This window comes from Chroicocephalus ridibundus, chromosome 5, assembly GCF_963924245.1.
Source record: "Chroicocephalus ridibundus chromosome 5, bChrRid1.1, whole genome shotgun sequence".
Classification (NCBI taxonomy): Eukaryota; Metazoa; Chordata; class Aves; order Charadriiformes; family Laridae; genus Chroicocephalus; species Chroicocephalus ridibundus.
The window spans coordinates 41,690,743-41,706,964 of NC_086288.1; the positions used below are offsets into that span (position 1 = coordinate 41,690,743).

Genomic DNA, 16,222 nt, shown 5'->3' on the forward strand with positions numbered 1-16,222 from the left:
AATATCTTGCTTGTCTTCCAGCCGTTCACAGACATGCTCGCACTGTTTGATCCCTCTCTTCCTTTTTTTCCCTAAATAAGCATTCATTTTACCATTCTTTAAAAATTTGAGATCTGAGTGATAGCAGTACATGTGTAGTGGCCAGGCTGCCAGAAGCAAAACCTGAGCTTCAACAAGCATGAGAGTTGTTAACTCCTTTTTATTTGTTACATATATTAGCACATCATAGATTTTAGATTTTGGAGGTCCTCTAGCAAAATAAATTAAATGCTGTACCACTAATAATCTGTGATTGAGTCAATAGCCATGAGATGTGAAAATTACATATATAAAGAGCACACCAAATTTAGTGATGACTTGGTTTTAGTAAACCTAATTTTTTTTGAGACAAAATAGCACACAATTTCATTTATTGTGCGTAAATCACCACTGCAGGTAGGTGCAACTCCTAGTGCTTAGACTATACTATAGTATATAACAGTAATATAACAGTATAATTTGGGAAAACTCTTCACTCCGCTTCCCCCCCTTCCCCCAGCTACACCTGTTATCATACACTGTGGGGCAAAGGACACTTAATAATATCCTAGGAAGAGTCTGAGTCAGATGCATACTGAGCCAGTTCAGATCCTCTAGGTGGTAAAAGTTAATACTTTTGTATTTTAGGCTGCGTTTCTGCTTATGGGCCTCTAGTGTTTAGGAATTAGTAGATAAATCAAAAGCGATTAGAGACTGAAATTCTCAGCGTGACCTTTGAAGTAAATGGGTGTGAAAGTTGCGTACACATGCTCAGAGCTAGAGTTTGACCCTGAAATTTTATTCGTAGCAGGAGGAGAGTAATAAAATTAATTTTTAGACTACTGACAAGCTCATGACAGAAAATGGAATCAAGATGATTGTAGTTGTTTAACATCGATTGCTTTGAGAAAAAGCATTACTTGGAGAAACTCAACGTGGTTATGGCACTGAATTTCTGCTGCACTTTGTTTTAAGGTTCCTAGTATAAAAAGGGGATAAGGATTTTCAGTTATGAGTTTAGTGTATTTGACTTTGGTGGTTAACAGAAAGTACCATGAGATATAACTACAGGTAGTTACAGGTTACCTGTCTGCGTGTGCTCTGTGACTGGTCAGGTTCTCTATTAAGCATGTATTTCTCAATTTTGGAAATCATTCTGAGATGTACTGTTATCTGAGGTATTAGAAAGCCTGTGGACAAACCAAGATTATGCCCTCCCTTGGGCCTGAACGTGGCCTGACTGGGATAATCATATTAGCAGAATTATTATTTTTGTTGCATCCTGTCTCTTCCCTCCAAAACAATGTATAAGTAGCTCCTGCATACATGCAGCAGCAGCACTTGGAAATCTAATTACCTACATTTCTGTTGGTCTTGACTCTTATTGCCTTGGTCATTGCTAGGTGATAGATTACTTCCCTTTTGTAATGTTTGCTTTATCTAACTTTGTATGTTCTTATACCTTTTATTTTTCTCATCTCCTTCCTGCACTGTTCATGATCTGTGTAAGTTACAAATTTAGCACTGTGGGGATCCCCATAACTTCAGTTGCATATCTGAAGTCCCTGTGCGTTATAGACATAATTAAATAAATGTAGTCCATTCTGCCTTTAAGGCTACAAGGAAAGAAATCTGTAGTAATAAAGTGATTTTTTTCTGCTGATTCATAGAAACAGAAGTGTTTCTTCCACCTAAAGTAAAAAGCCAAAGCTATTTGTGTTCTTTTTTAATTATGCTATATACATTGAACAATACCTGACCTCCTCTTTGCCTTCTCAGATTCCTGGGCATTTGCAGTGGATGCAAGTCTTCAATAGTCTCGGTTTAACTCTGGGGTGCTATTATGCGGCTTTCATTTAACTCCTACTTTTTTGAAGGTTATTTTTACACCCAGATTTTTTTTTTTTTTTTTTTTTTTTTTTGGCAGAGGAGATGGAGAGGAGCATGTTATCACTCAGTACTTTGGTAAAGCATTTTATTTCTTTTCCCTGTTCTTCAAATCTTGTTCTGAGTCTTCCTGTTTCCCAGCTATCAGATCTTTTCAAGATGATTTTTGTCAGTTAGTGTATATACGGTTTTGTCATTTTTGTATAGATTTGGGCTGTAATGTGGAGACCAATTTGTGCTTTTAAGCCTTTGATGCAGTTTAGAAGAGCCAACTGAAGAGACAGGCTGAAAATTCATAGTTAAACACAAAGGGGGACACATTGCTTGATTATAAGGACTTTAAAATCATTGATCATCAACAGTAGCGAATTATAGCACTCTGGCATGGCATGCTGTGCTTCTGATTCTGGAATTTAAAAGTTTCTTCTAGCCAGGAAAAGACAATAATGCTTAATGACTCTTCTTGAGTGGGTACAGATAAATTTAAATAAACTGACAATTGTTTCTTGTCTTGCTTTTTAATTGAAAGCCTCATATTTTGAGGTTTGAATATGGAGACAGAAACAAGCTCCGGCATTAACACGTGTCTTGTGTATACAAATCTTCTTTATTACAAGTGTAAGTGATCCCTATGGTGTGCGTTGCATCCAGGGTGCACCCCCGCCTTCATTTCCCTTGCCACCTAATACCCAAGGACACACGGGTGAAGCAAAGCCTTGGATTAGTATCTGGCCTCCAGAAAGCTACAGCCCTTGCTGATTTTAGCACTCAGCAGGTTTGGATGGTCATGTCAGGGAGAGCTTATTCCAGCCTTAGGTGTAAACTGATTAGCTTCGTTTTCACTCAGAGGTGCATTTTTCTTTTTTCTCCCCTCCTTTCACGCTGCTTGGAGCAGCACCAGTGAAAGCCCTTGCACTGCTGTCAGACAGAAGGAGAGCTGCTAAGGGCAGTACTGTGTCGTTGTGCACTGTTGAGAAAAAGGGATGTGTAGGCAGCAGCAAACTAGTGTGTTCTTGCTGTAAGACTTAGCAATTATGTAGCTTGTAGAGAAATACCTTTGAGAAATTGGTTCCTATTATTGCTCTGCCATTGACTCCAATATTGACGTTGTTTATCTGTTGTTGTGTTCACAACTCTGAAATGTTTTTAAACATAGCCACCTTTGGGAGTTTTGAGCTCTGTGAAAAGAATGTTACTTTATAGTGTCTGGATATTAACATTTATATAGAAGTTTTGAATTGTTTCCAGCAGAAAGGCGTAATTAAAATCTAACAAGACCCCAAGGGTGCATTTATATATTTCAGTATAAGTAGTCTGACAGCTTGTTGCTGTGGAAGGGGTTGAACTTGCTCATCATTCCCCATCTCTTCTCTCGGTTCTTGCTCTTGCACTGGCTCTGTTTCTTGTCTGACAGCACAGAAGCTTGATTCCAGTTCTGTGTAATGGCAGAATTATTTTTTTATCGTTAGTTTTGTCTGCTTAGTTGCATTACCATAGTTAGTTGGTTTACCGTGCAGTCAGTTCCAAGGGTGACAGTGGGAGTGTGTGACCAAGAACGGGAGGGACAAGTAGGGGGAGCAAGATCTCTTATCTGGGTGGCAGCAGTCCATTAGATCAGCTCAGCTTTATTGTGTAATCATGTCCTGAGAGATACGTCTCATTTCTTAAAATGGAGTAAGCCGATATATGCTCAGTTGGAGACCAAGCAGTGTATTTTGTGATGTGCATTCAGATAATGTCTGTAATATGCTGTGCAGGGGTCTTAAACTTTATCATAGAATTGGTCCCATGTTAACTCTGTTAGCCACCCTCTTGAGCCTCTTCGTATCTCAGTTCTGCACCTTATTCTTTATGGAGGTTGTAGCTGTGTGCATTTGTTCTCTAGGTGATACTGGGTCATTGTTCAGATGGTCTCACATGGTGGACAACCACATAAAAAAATCTATTATGCAGTGTTTGATTACCCAGAATGCAGCATTTGTCTTAAATCTTGATGTTTCTCTTCTCTTTATTTTTATGAGAAAAGAATGAACACTACTCACAAGGAAAGAGTCGGGAGGGATTGTTGAACAGTTATGCAGGAATCAGGAATATCCAGTATGTTGCAAAACCTCTTTCTTGGGTGAAACTGTGTTTAGATAACTGTGAAGCACTAGCTCCCTCATTTCTTTAACTCAAGGTGTTTTTAAGTGTATTTTCAGTGGGGTTTTTAAATCACAGTGTGTGGAAACTGGAACCCACTGCCTCCCAAGAAGAGTGAACATCAAGAAGTGAGAACCCAGGTCCACTGGCTCTTCATTTCTTCATACTAGGGTCAGGATAGCAGGACCCTGAAGGTCTTTATGATCTACTTGATTCCTTCACTTGGGGACTTGTTCTGAGAGATCTGTGAAGTGAAAAATGCAACAGCGTATGAGTGTTGGCAACTCACATTTTGATTTGTTAGTGTTGTAAAATGTTTTATCTTGAAAATTTTTGAACTGTACCATAGTGAATAATCAGTAATGGTCTGCTCATGTTTTAAAGGTATTAGTCCTTGCTGACATGACCTGTTTGGTTTTAAATCGATTAGTTAAAAACTTAAAAACCCATGACTTTTATCAGCTGCATGTTGCTTAGAGTTCCTTTCAAATCTGAAAGAAATCTACCAAAAGAACAAGGGAGTATGGGATCACTACTAGAGGAGGTGAGGCAGCCTTTGAAAATGCTGTGCATGGCACCTGAAAAATGCTGGGTGTAATCTACATAAATCAGGTTTTTGTCATGTTTATCATAGTTCCAGGATCAATCCAGATTGAAGACTGCTTCTATGAGGCACATATATAGAGTGTGAAAGAACAGATATTCCTTGCCTCAGCAGGATCACAAGGCAAGGAGGACTCTGTTATGTATAAAACAACTTGTGTGAGTATAGCAAAGTATTAGTTCTGTAATTTCTTTGTTCCTGCTTTACGTCAGGAGGGACTAGCTAAGCAAAGCAGGAGGCTGGATCAGTAGTGTTGGGAGCTAACAGCCATTCAGTATAGCTTCATGTTCAGAGGGAAAGGAAGGAGAGCAGTGTGGTAAGAGACTGCTTTTTTGTCAGGTATAGTATCCTCTCAAGCAATTTTGGATTGTAGTTCTTTCATTCTCATTTAAAAAAAAAACACAACAAAACCCCTACTTCTTCAGAGATAAGAGCTTCTTTTATGGTGTTGAAATCTACTTCCCTTACTCCAGTTTTATCCATGTATCATTTTCATTTGTTTTTGCTGTACCTCATTTTGGTCAGGTGTCCCAAAGTACAGTGTTTATTGTTAACCTTAATGCTTATTACATGGTTTTTCTTTCAACATGATGCAATATTCCTTATTAGTTTTTTGTTATTTCAGGTTTTTTTTAACAACTTCACTTGAAGCAGTTCTTCAGCACTAACAGTGCTTATTGCTGAGAAAGGATTGTGCTGAAGGCTTGGAATTCCATGCATGGAAGGATAACAAAAGTCAGCTGCCTTCCTAGAAGGTAGTTCAGGCAAGGCCTACAGTGACTGAATCACCTAAAAGAGACAGTCTCCTTTCTCTGAAGAAGCACGTTGCTTTTTATTGTCTGGAAGCTTTCTGTCTGCAAGCATGCAGTCTGTGATTGCAGCAGCTCACCAGTTATGTGTTGAGAATACAGGATTGTTAAAGGTGCTGTTGGAGAAGAGTGTGCTCATAAAGGGATGCCAGACACCTTAGTTTTGCAAAGTATGGAAGGATTGTGTTGAATTTGCTTTGTAAGGTTTCCTGTGAGGTGTATTGAGCCTCTGAGAGGATCAGTATATTACTCTTTGCCTCCCTGTAGTAACACAGGTTAGTTTGAAATAACAGTAATAATAAAAGTTCTGCCTGCCACTTCTACCATCTGCTTCCCTGTCTAATAAAGCCTTAAGCAAACTCATACCTAACAAAAAGAGGCTTTGCTTTCTTTACAGCTGCAGAATGGCTCAGGTGTGTACATGCGGAAGATTGAGGTGTTCTATTATCATAGGTAGAAGCTGTGCCTATGTACCTTGTGTCCTGAGTACTTGTTGTGGTTTCTAAGGCTAAGGCTGCATATTTTGATGAAAAGCACTTGCGTTGAGGGGTAGCCTGAGAGAGTCTTGAAACTTAAGGGTTGGGGAAAAGGGGGAGGAAGGAGGGGGAAATACGTCCTGAACATTGGGAATGTCCAGAAGGCTACGTTTGCTAAATGCTACTATTTTATCAGGGTAATGATGATTTCCTGCTTGGAGGTTAGAATGTTGTGATGATAAATCTGTGTTATGGTAAGGATTTTAACAAAACCTATTAAGTTTAAAATACATTCAGTAACACTTCTATGAACTGGCAACAAATGGTGACAATTTGCATGTGTTTATGCTGATCATTATCATCACAGCTGGAAGGAGCATCTTACCATGTGTGAAATGCTAGAGAAGAAAGGGAAGAAAGGGCAGTGGAAGCTTGTAAAAAGTGTCGAGTATTGGTAAAGGTATATTTCTTTAAATTCACCTTGAGAGTAGTTATGCACTACATAGATGATAATACTTGCTGAAGAATGTCCTCTCCCACTGCTGTCAGACTTAGCCTAGATACAGAGCACCAGATTTTTTACGGTTGTCCTCTTTGTGGTCCTCTGTAGGTTCTACCACACGCTAATGCAGGGGTCACTGCTGCCTGTTTCTCCCTTGGTACAAGAGTACAGCTATTCAGCTGCGTCGGGCATTCACAGCAGCTCTGTATTCAACAGAACCATGTCTTCAGCTTCACTTCATCTTGTTCTGTGTCTCTTTCCCCATCATACAATAATCACTTATATTCCAATATTTGGTGTGCCAGCAAATGCTGGCAAGGACAGAGCCTGACACAGTTTCAGTGGGATTTTTATTGTATTCAGGCAATGGCCATTCTTTGTGGTCTGCTCCAAGTTCTGCTTGGGGTCGGGTGCAGCAAGTGTGGTGCCATCCCTGATGGTTTCCCTGGAGAGAATTCCAATTCAGCACCTTCTGATATGCAGAAAATCATCTGTTACTGTTTGTGATACACTTATAACTCTCAGCTCTCCTTTGCTTTGTGTGGCATAGGATTGCATGCTCCTTATATAGCTATACCAAGCTATAGCTTTATATTGCTTCATATGTAGCAGGGCATACAGCCAACTCCCCTGGGGCAAAGGCAAGCTTTTGTCCTACCTGGATCACTCAGAGTCAGGAAACTGCTTGATCACATTGTAACTTTGTAGGAGATTAATAATTAAACTGTGGCTGAATTTAATTTATGTTGCCTTGCTTTCCGAAGGAGCTTAATTTTATGCAAAAATAACATTTTCATAGTGTATTCTTTTAATTTTGAGAGCTGAACTAATGATTACAGTGTGAATTTTGTTACTGCCTCTTCCACAAGATCGGCTTGTCCTTTCATCTAGCCAGACATGGATCTTGGACTTCCTTTCTAGTTATGAGAGTTGGAAATGGCAAGAGAATTGAATCTCTTATCCTAAAGCAAGGTTTTCACAATCACCACTATTAGCAAATCTGATTTTAATTTGTTGTTGTTAGCCTTTTATTAATGGAAGCATAGGTAATGCTTCTTTACATCTGCCTTAAGAGAGACTAGCAGCAGCTTTGGGAATAGATTTGCAGGGTTTAGCTATGGTGAATAGATGAGGGAGAGTTTAATATGGCATAGACTGGGGAAAAAACAGTATTAAGAAAGATTGCAGCCAGGCTGCCATGAGAGAATGGTATTGGCATTGTTGAGGAGTTGTGTCCTGCATTTGCATTCTCTTCTCTTACTTTAAGATTTTTTTAATAAAAAAAAAGTAGTCTTTTTATAGAATTTTAAGCTTTTCTAGATGTAATGTGTATATGTAATGAATAGTAGTTTGTGTGTCTTGAAAATTTTAGATTGCATTTTGTCTTAATAGGATTTTTGTATTATTTTCTGGTGTGTTGTCTTTAACCGCTAACAAATTGTCCAAATAAGCGCTGCAGGCATAAACGAGACCTCTCAAGCAATAGATGACTGAGACTCACCTTTGGGTCTGAGTATGGTGCCAGGTGTCACCCTGCTGTTGCTAGATCTCAGACTTCACAAATCTAAAGGGAAAACAGATAACTCACATTTACTAATTGTCAGTTGTTGATGAGAGCTGAGGCTGGTGAACTCGGCATTTGTAGCATTTGGAAGTTTACATGTAGGCCCTTTGAAGACTTTTTATTATTATTTTTTTTTTTAAGTTGGAAAGTTCTGCTGACCCACCAAGAAGCTGAGTCTGCAATTAAAAAAACCTCAAAACCCCAAACAAGCAAACAAGAAAACCCAACTCAACCCCCCCACACCCCAGTTAACCATCCCAGTGTCAGTCTAGTGAAATGAGTTCTTGTCCCTGATAGAAGTCATGGCCAACTTGGGCCTACATCTTTAAGAACAGAGATTACTGTGGTATGCCATATGCTATTGGCCAAATTATTTGTTCTCAGTCAAACAAGTGAGAATAATCACTCTTTAAATTGTTGTCTAAATTAACCTCATTATAAATGTTCCCTTTTAGCAATTACTGTTGCAGAAGCAGTTTGTGTTGGGTGGGCAAATGGTGGCCATACTATATTTAGGCAGCCATCCAGCAGAAAGTTATATTTGGGGTCTGTAAACTCAGGAACTCAAAAAAGCCAAGATATTACAGAACTGATGATATTTGAAATCTTAAAAAAATAAAACTTTCTTGATCGCTTGTGAAGGGGGAAAAATTCTCAGTACTCCTCTTGCTCGTCTTATTCTGATCACTGCAAGAAATACTGTTGGAGATGTTGCTATGTAAGCTGCTTGTAAAGGAACTAGCTAGTGATTACAAATTAGTAGATGACATTTTTTTTGTACAGTATTTCCAGCTTCTCATGACTGAGGGCCGTTCTGTGAGTTACCTGAAATAAATAAAAAAAAAAATTAAGTATTTGCTTGACTTGCTGTTATTTTTTAGCTGCACTGATAATCTGTTGATAATGTATTTTAGGTTTGGTTTAGACATGGAGGAGACATTGGTAATCAACAGTATGTACATTTAAAAATAACTGGCAACTTATGAAAGTGCTGTTAACTTTATATCTAATCATCTGGTTTTGTTTTCTTACAGTCACATTTTCCTCTGGTAGCTCATAAACTGAAATAAACTTCAAGTTAACTGTGTGCCAAAGGTGCTAATTTTTCCCACTTTGTTCTATTGAAGTTTCTCTGGACTCTGCACACAGAACAACAGTGTGTCCCGTACATTCATATTTAACCGATGGAAATACAAAGTGACTAGTATGCAAATTTAACCTACAGATGAGTGACAGAAAAAAATAGTGACATGCAACATTGACAGACCTAAATGAAGTAAAATATGCATATTATAGGAAGGGTCTTAATTACTTGTTCAGAAATTTTATATGCCATAGTGTTATGAACATTAGAATACTTTGTTTATTGCAGAATTAATTAATTCTTGTCTTTCCTCTGCCACAGGAACTCATTATACAATGACAAATGGAGGAACTATCAACAGTTCAACACATTTACTGGATCTTCTGGATGAACCAATTCCTGGAGTAGGAACATATGATGACTTCCATACCATTGACTGGGTTCGAGAGAAGTGCAAAGACAGAGAAAGGCATAGACGGGTACTACATAAATAACAATACTTGGAACATATATTTTGTTGGATGTTGGAACTAAGGTCTGATCTAGTAACACATATAAATATGTGGCTACTTTAAATTTGTAAGTCTACTTGAACACTATTAAAAAAGCACCATTTCATTGATACCTGCAGTCCTGCAACAGTATTATAACCTGGAAAGGAAACAGTAATTTAATAGAGTGGGAATAGTTCCCTGTCACCCAAATGACATTTTTACAATACTGCCTTTTTTGCATGCTAGTTTATTTAAGGCTGTTTTCCAGTGTACATATGTTTGTAATAGTACAGTAGTGCTTATGGTGGTACTTGTACAGAAAAGCGAGCCCTGGTGTGTATTGCTTTTATACTGACACAAGTGTATCTGTGCTACTCCTATGTAGTGCTGCTGTTGTTTGGATTATGGAAAGTGAAAATTCTCCTATCTAAACCACTTACATCACTGTATATACGCTTAACGAAAAAGTAGTCTCGATATGTGCGGTAAATGTCCTTTCCACGGAACTTGCTTTTCTCCTCTTCTCTATTGATTTCTTCAGAAGATCTTCAAAGCTCAGGCCATTCATCTTTATCAGTGCGCTCTGAAACGAGTTCTTTCAGGAAATGGACTCGCCCTGTATTAGTCAGTAACGTGCTGGATACTGTCATTCACATAATAAGACTGGTTTAATAGCATTTCAGGAAGAATTATGCTATTTAGAGCCTTACTGACAAACTTTTGGGATGCTTAAATTAATTAACCTTAAAAATGGAACAGATCTGGAGATGTGATTTCTCCTAAAATATTTTTAACTGATCAAAATGAATAGTAAAAAATGAATTGTATTTGTATGGAGGGGTCAGGGGAGAGGTTTCTTTGCGTAGGAGATCGTAGTGTTATTCTGCTTTCTTTGGAAACACCATTTTTAACTTTCTGGAAGCAAATGTGGGATGTATGTGCTGATTTACCTTGACAGGGTTAAAAGAAAAAATAATCTTACACTAGTTTAAAAAACAAAGCATCCACAATTGCACTATCTAGTGCTTTTTTAAGGAAAAGAGATCCTTGGACAATGGATCTAAGAACACGTACCTTGTTTAAATGCTTCTAATGAAAAGTAAGAAGGGGTTTCCCATGTAATAGTTTATTTCATAATTTGATGTCAAAGCAGTAATTAAAACAATGCCATCTTTATGCTGCAGACGTGTAGGTTAGTGTCTAGTGGATATGCCATTGCATAGAATTCTGTGCCTGACCAAACCCTGGCAAGGCAGTTCACACCTGGAAATAGGTTATCGTGGGTGAAGTCTCACAGCTGTTTCTGTTTAATTACTGTCAATATAATGTCTGAGACCAGAAAAGTCAGACAAGACCGTTCACAATTTATAAATATGCCCTGAATGATAGGAGACTGGCCATGTAGTCAAAGATGTAGGAAGAAGGAGTGAGTGCTAGGTCGTGGTGGTTTTGAAACACATGCTACTGTAGAAACATCTTTTTTTATAAACAAAAAAAAGTTTGAGACTCTCACAAACTTAGAGGAAACTATTAAAATATATTTATTTGCTTTAGGGGTGATATTTTTTTCTAGATTTCTTTGCCTAGTATTGTACTTTCTTGGTTTGAGGGGTTTTTTGTGGGTTTTTTTTTTTTGATGTTTGTTGCACATACTTTCTCCTTTTGCACTACGAAAAAACATAAGAATAGGATCCAATTACATAGTCGTTAAACAAGTTTTGCACAAATTTCAGCCAAGTGCAGAAAGTAAATTAGGCTGAAATAAGAATTGCTATTTTTTCAGTGCAGTAGCTTTAGATGCTATTAGTAATAATTGTCTAGAAGCATTATGGGGTAGTTACCCAGTTTTTGGTTTTCTTCTATTTTTGTGTGGTTTTTAGTCTAAAGATAAAAGAAAGGTGTTTATATTTAAAATAGAAGTTTAGGAATTTGAATTGTGTGGAATAGCTTCTTAGTAGTACACTAAAAGCTTATTCAAGGTTCAAGAAAAAATAATTAAGATTTAGGAGAGAAATAATTTTACAATTACATTTTTAGATGTGTATCATAGAAAGTATTCATTTATGCTAATAATGCGTTTCCTGGGTTTTAGTTCTTTAAATTAAGCAGATTTACTTTCCTCCGTCGGTTGTTTGATGTCTGAATAACCAAGCTGATCTATGTAAAACACCAAATACAAAGAGAATGCTTGTAGTTTAAAGAGAGTGGATATTTGCCTGCAGCTTGCATCATGCAGTTTGTATGTCATACTTACTTTTTTTCTCCTATTGGTCTTACAGAAACATATACAAGTATACATAATGATTTCTCTCTGCAGATTAACAGCAAGAAGAAAGAATCAGCATGGGAGATGACAAAAAGTTTGTACGATGCATGGTCAGGATGGCTGGTAGTCACACTAACTGGTTTGGCATCAGGTAAATTAAAAACCACAAGATTTCTTTCTTGCATTTGTCAGCAAGTATAGTTACTGTGCTTTTCGCTTGTGTGTTATCCACCAGCATGCATAAGAGCTGGTTCAGACCACGACCGTCATTCCATGAGGGAAGGGAAAGGTTGATTATCTTGATTTAGTGTTTTGAGAGAAGGTTTACTAATCAAATGGAAAACAAAATCCTCACTGAATTCAGTGAGAATTTCTTGGAGTTATTGAACTTCCACCCACTAAATTATCAATGTTCTTTAATCCTGTAATTGAGATTGGTGTTTTTCCTTTCAAGGAAATTTTGCTTTTTTTCCTCTGTAGGATTTCTTGAGAAAGTATATTAATTGATTGTGCTAGATGGGTTTTCTGCCATGAATATGGAGTTTGGTTTGTTTCTTTTTTTGATAGGAACTTTACTGAACCCATTAGCTTATTCCATATGAACTAAAAAAGTAGCTCCTGGTGTATTTATAGTTTCAGTAAACGCATTTCCTTGTAAAGCATGTTTATATACGAGCAAAGTTTAGCTATACGTTTATATCATACCTTTCTAGAGGTTGTCACACAGAACTATTAGCTCTAACAGGTAGAGTTTGTTGGCCTCTATTTCAGCTCTGTCTTTTCTTCTTAATGTATTTTAGGATGAGTTTTACAGCTAAAATTGTCTGATAGTTTGTCACCCTGCTGTCATGCAGTGGTACTTTCTATCACATCGTTTGGAGTGACCAAAATGTGCAGGAGTGCAAAGTCACAAACTCTGTGCTCAGTTTTTCCAAAAAAAAAGTATTAAATTCAAGATATTAAATTAAATGTTAGGAAAATTAGATTAGTTGCAGAGTATGGCTGTGCCTGTTAAGAAGGCATGGTAAGTGTATAATTACTGCTTAGCTATATACATAATCACTATCACAAATCACATATAAATGAATATATATGCAAAGTTTGTAGTATGTTTATATACCTGTGAATGTACAAACTGGGAGTATATAATTACTGGAAAATGCTTGTGATAATTTGGGTGGGAACGTGCAGTGTTGTGTTTCCACCCCCCAAGCTGCTATATGTATTAAAATTGCTTTACTGTCTTCCTGAGCAGCAAAGTAAGCAAATTATGGCTGTGAACGTTTTTAGGTTTTTCCGTTTCAATTGCTTTCTGTTGTATGCGTCTAGTGAATCCTAAGTGGTACAGCCTTGATTTCAGTCATAGGGAGATCTTATGTTTATGTATTGGAATTTGGTTTAAATTTTGTTCTACTGAAATACTGCCTTTGACTTTGACTTTGCTTGGCCCAGGATCTCAAACTGAGGGTCTGTCAAGATTAGCAAATATAAATTAGTAAATCTGAGGTAATTCTCTACTACTGACTTACACAAGTAAATTATGTCTGCCTCTGGACACTATTTCTAGTAGTGATTAATACCTTAAAAATAGTAAATGATAGCTAATTAACAATTGTACACATTCACAAAAATGCTGACTTTAGAAATAGATTTTCAGTATACTGCTACCATGAAAAAATGTTCTGTTTTTGTAAAATAAAGAGGTTTTTAAAATTATTTTTTTAAATCCTTTGAAGCAATTTCATAAGTAATGCCTTTTTTCAAGGACTCTTCAGCAAGTTTTCTGCAAGTAGTTAAAATACAGAATCCCTCTTAAGCTTTGAGTTTGTGAACTGCTTAATATCTATACCGTTTATTTCCTGCCGTAGGAATTTTAAGTGCTCACCGTGTTACAGAATTAAGTCATTTTGTATAGGTATAGATTACGTGACTGTCATCAGGGCTTATTTGGTGTTATATTTATGTTGTTCTAAAACTGTTGGCAAGACAAGAACTATTTTCTCCAAATATGCTGTTCTGTGCAAAACGTAGTAGAAGAGTTCATGACCTCTCTGAGGCATGGCAGGGTAATTTTGTCAGAAGCTCTATTGTCTTTTTCGTCACAAACGTGTATGGGTCCGCTTTTGACTCTGAACTCCTTAGTTTCAGTGGACTGTTGGAGAACTGTGGCATAGGAAAGAAAAAAAAGAAAAAAATAAATGCATTTGACTTGGGAAATATATAAGTTACTAGATTCTTCAGTGAATACTAATCTTACCATAATGCAAAGAGGATATATTCCTGGAAACCAGTATTATTTTAAATGTCTGTTTCTTTCGGTTTTCTGTAATTTCAATTTACATCAATTACTACCAGCACATTTCTGCTTCATTTTAGATGTGTGTGTTATTCCTGTTTACCAGAATATTAATACAAAACTGTTCCTACAACAGGGGCACTGGCAGGATTAATTGACATTGCTGCTGACTGGATGACTGATTTAAAAGAAGGCATTTGCCTTAGTGCTTTGTGGTTTAACCATGAACAGTGTTGTTGGGGTTCAAATGAGACCACATTTGAAGAGAGAGATAAATGTCCACAGTGGAAAACATGGGCAGAACTAATAATTGGGCAAGCAGAAGTAAGTATATACCCATTCTTTGATGGTCTTGCTCAACAGCTGGACTGAACATGTTAAAAAAAATAATGGTCTTAAGTTTAGGGTACTGAACACAGATTTGGCTTGTACTGTCTGCTCCGTTTTTCAACATTTGAATTTATTAATAGGTTCTACTATAATAAATATGCATTTCACGCACTGCAAGGGTGCTTGGAGTGTTGCAGGTGTAAGGAAGTTATGCATGAGTATAGAACTGTTAATAACAAGAATTTCTATTCTTGATCATAGCTATACGTAAAAAAGTAAAAATGAAATTTGTGGTGTTCTCCAATAAGAATAGATTCGTTTTATTTTTTTTTACTACAAACTTTTTTAAATAAAAAAGATTTACTTAGCATTCATTAGATTTTAGCAGCTAATAGCTATTAAAAAAAATACCTGTATTATGTTTTATTTTTTCATTTTAAGATGAAGTGTTAGAACATTTTCTACCTCGTATTACCCAGTCTTTGCTGATGTGCAGGTGTTGTGACTTCATGCTTTTTGAGCAAAACTCTGTCTTGGCTTGGTAATAGTTACTGTCCCTCAAAATGTGTGCATAAGTGTACTTGCAACAAGAGTACTCTTAGGTTATTTTAAGTAGTGATTTTGCTCCTACATCAAATTTATATTCTGACATTTTTGGGGGGTTTGTTTTTGCTTTTAGGGCCCGGGTTCATACATAATGAACTACATAATGTACATTTTCTGGGCTTTGAGCTTTGCCTTCTTAGCAGTTTCTCTGGTGAAGGTATTTGCTCCCTATGCCTGCGGGTCGGGGATACCTGAGGTGAGTTCTAACTAATATATACGTGTTAGATGTTTCATATGAATGTGAAAATTCTTGCTGCCTTACAGAGTCAGGGGGAAGGCAAGAGGGAGCACCCTTTGACTTTAACGAAATACATTAATACAAGTATTCAAATTGAAATAATGTAATTGTTCAAATTTGTTGCTGAGAAAAATACCCCAAATTTCAGAGAATCTCCTGAGTCTGTAGATTTTGCTGCGCGCTTTTTAAGGAAGCATTTAGCTTAAGAGTATAGACTTCCAAAGAGTGATTTCCAAACCTGTTGCCAGTCTCCCCCCTTCCCTATGCTAATTAGAGAGCGGTGATTCATTGACAGAATATGGGTCCATTGATACAGCAATTGATCTTTTGTTGCACTGGCTTTGATCACCTTAACTAGCACAAATCATCAGACAGCCACAAAGTAAAATGTGTAATATCTTCAAAAACTCTTTGTTTTTACAATTGCTGTCTGCTACTATACATATAATGGGAGGGAAAAACCCAAAGGCAAAGTCTGGTCAGTCTCACTTCTCTGGTCATTTTGTAAATATTTTTTTATGTATGTGTATTATAGAAGTTGAAGGGACAGATCCTACCTCTGAGTAAGCCTGGAGTGGTTCTGTGCCATTATTCCAGAAGAGATTTAATCCTAAATTGGTTTCCAAATTTAGCTAACTTTTACTTTCTAGACAGGGCTGCCCAGTCTTTTGTGTACATCCTATTTATAGACACGTTGTCCTTTCCTGTGATAACTGTATTATTTCCTATATATGGGCATATTTTCCAGGCTAATAATATGACGCTGTTAGGCAAAGTAATACCTTAGTCAAGTGGCACATCTTTTCTAGTGGAAAAAGGCTGATCTTTTCCGTCTTTATACCAAGGAATCTACTGTTAAATTTTTATGTAGAGACAGTAAAACGTAAGGAGAAAACAGAGAGGTAA

The 16,222-nt window shown here is 37.1% G+C and overlaps 1 protein-coding gene across 4 annotated transcripts in view; it reads left to right on the forward strand.

Annotated features, from left to right (window-relative positions):
* CLCN3 (chloride voltage-gated channel 3) overlaps positions 1 to 16,222 on the forward strand; it is a 72,735-nt gene that overhangs the window by 34,238 nt on the left and 22,275 nt on the right. For all 4 annotated transcript variants that reach the window (XM_063336308.1, XM_063336310.1, XM_063336309.1 and 1 more), the window contains 4 exons: positions 9,408 to 9,565; positions 11,898 to 11,997; positions 14,279 to 14,466; positions 15,152 to 15,274. In XM_063336308.1, the coding sequence (XP_063192378.1) occupies positions 9,408 to 9,565; positions 11,898 to 11,997; positions 14,279 to 14,466; positions 15,152 to 15,274 (569 nt within the window). The remainder of the gene's footprint in view (positions 1 to 9,407; positions 9,566 to 11,897; positions 11,998 to 14,278; positions 14,467 to 15,151; positions 15,275 to 16,222) is intronic.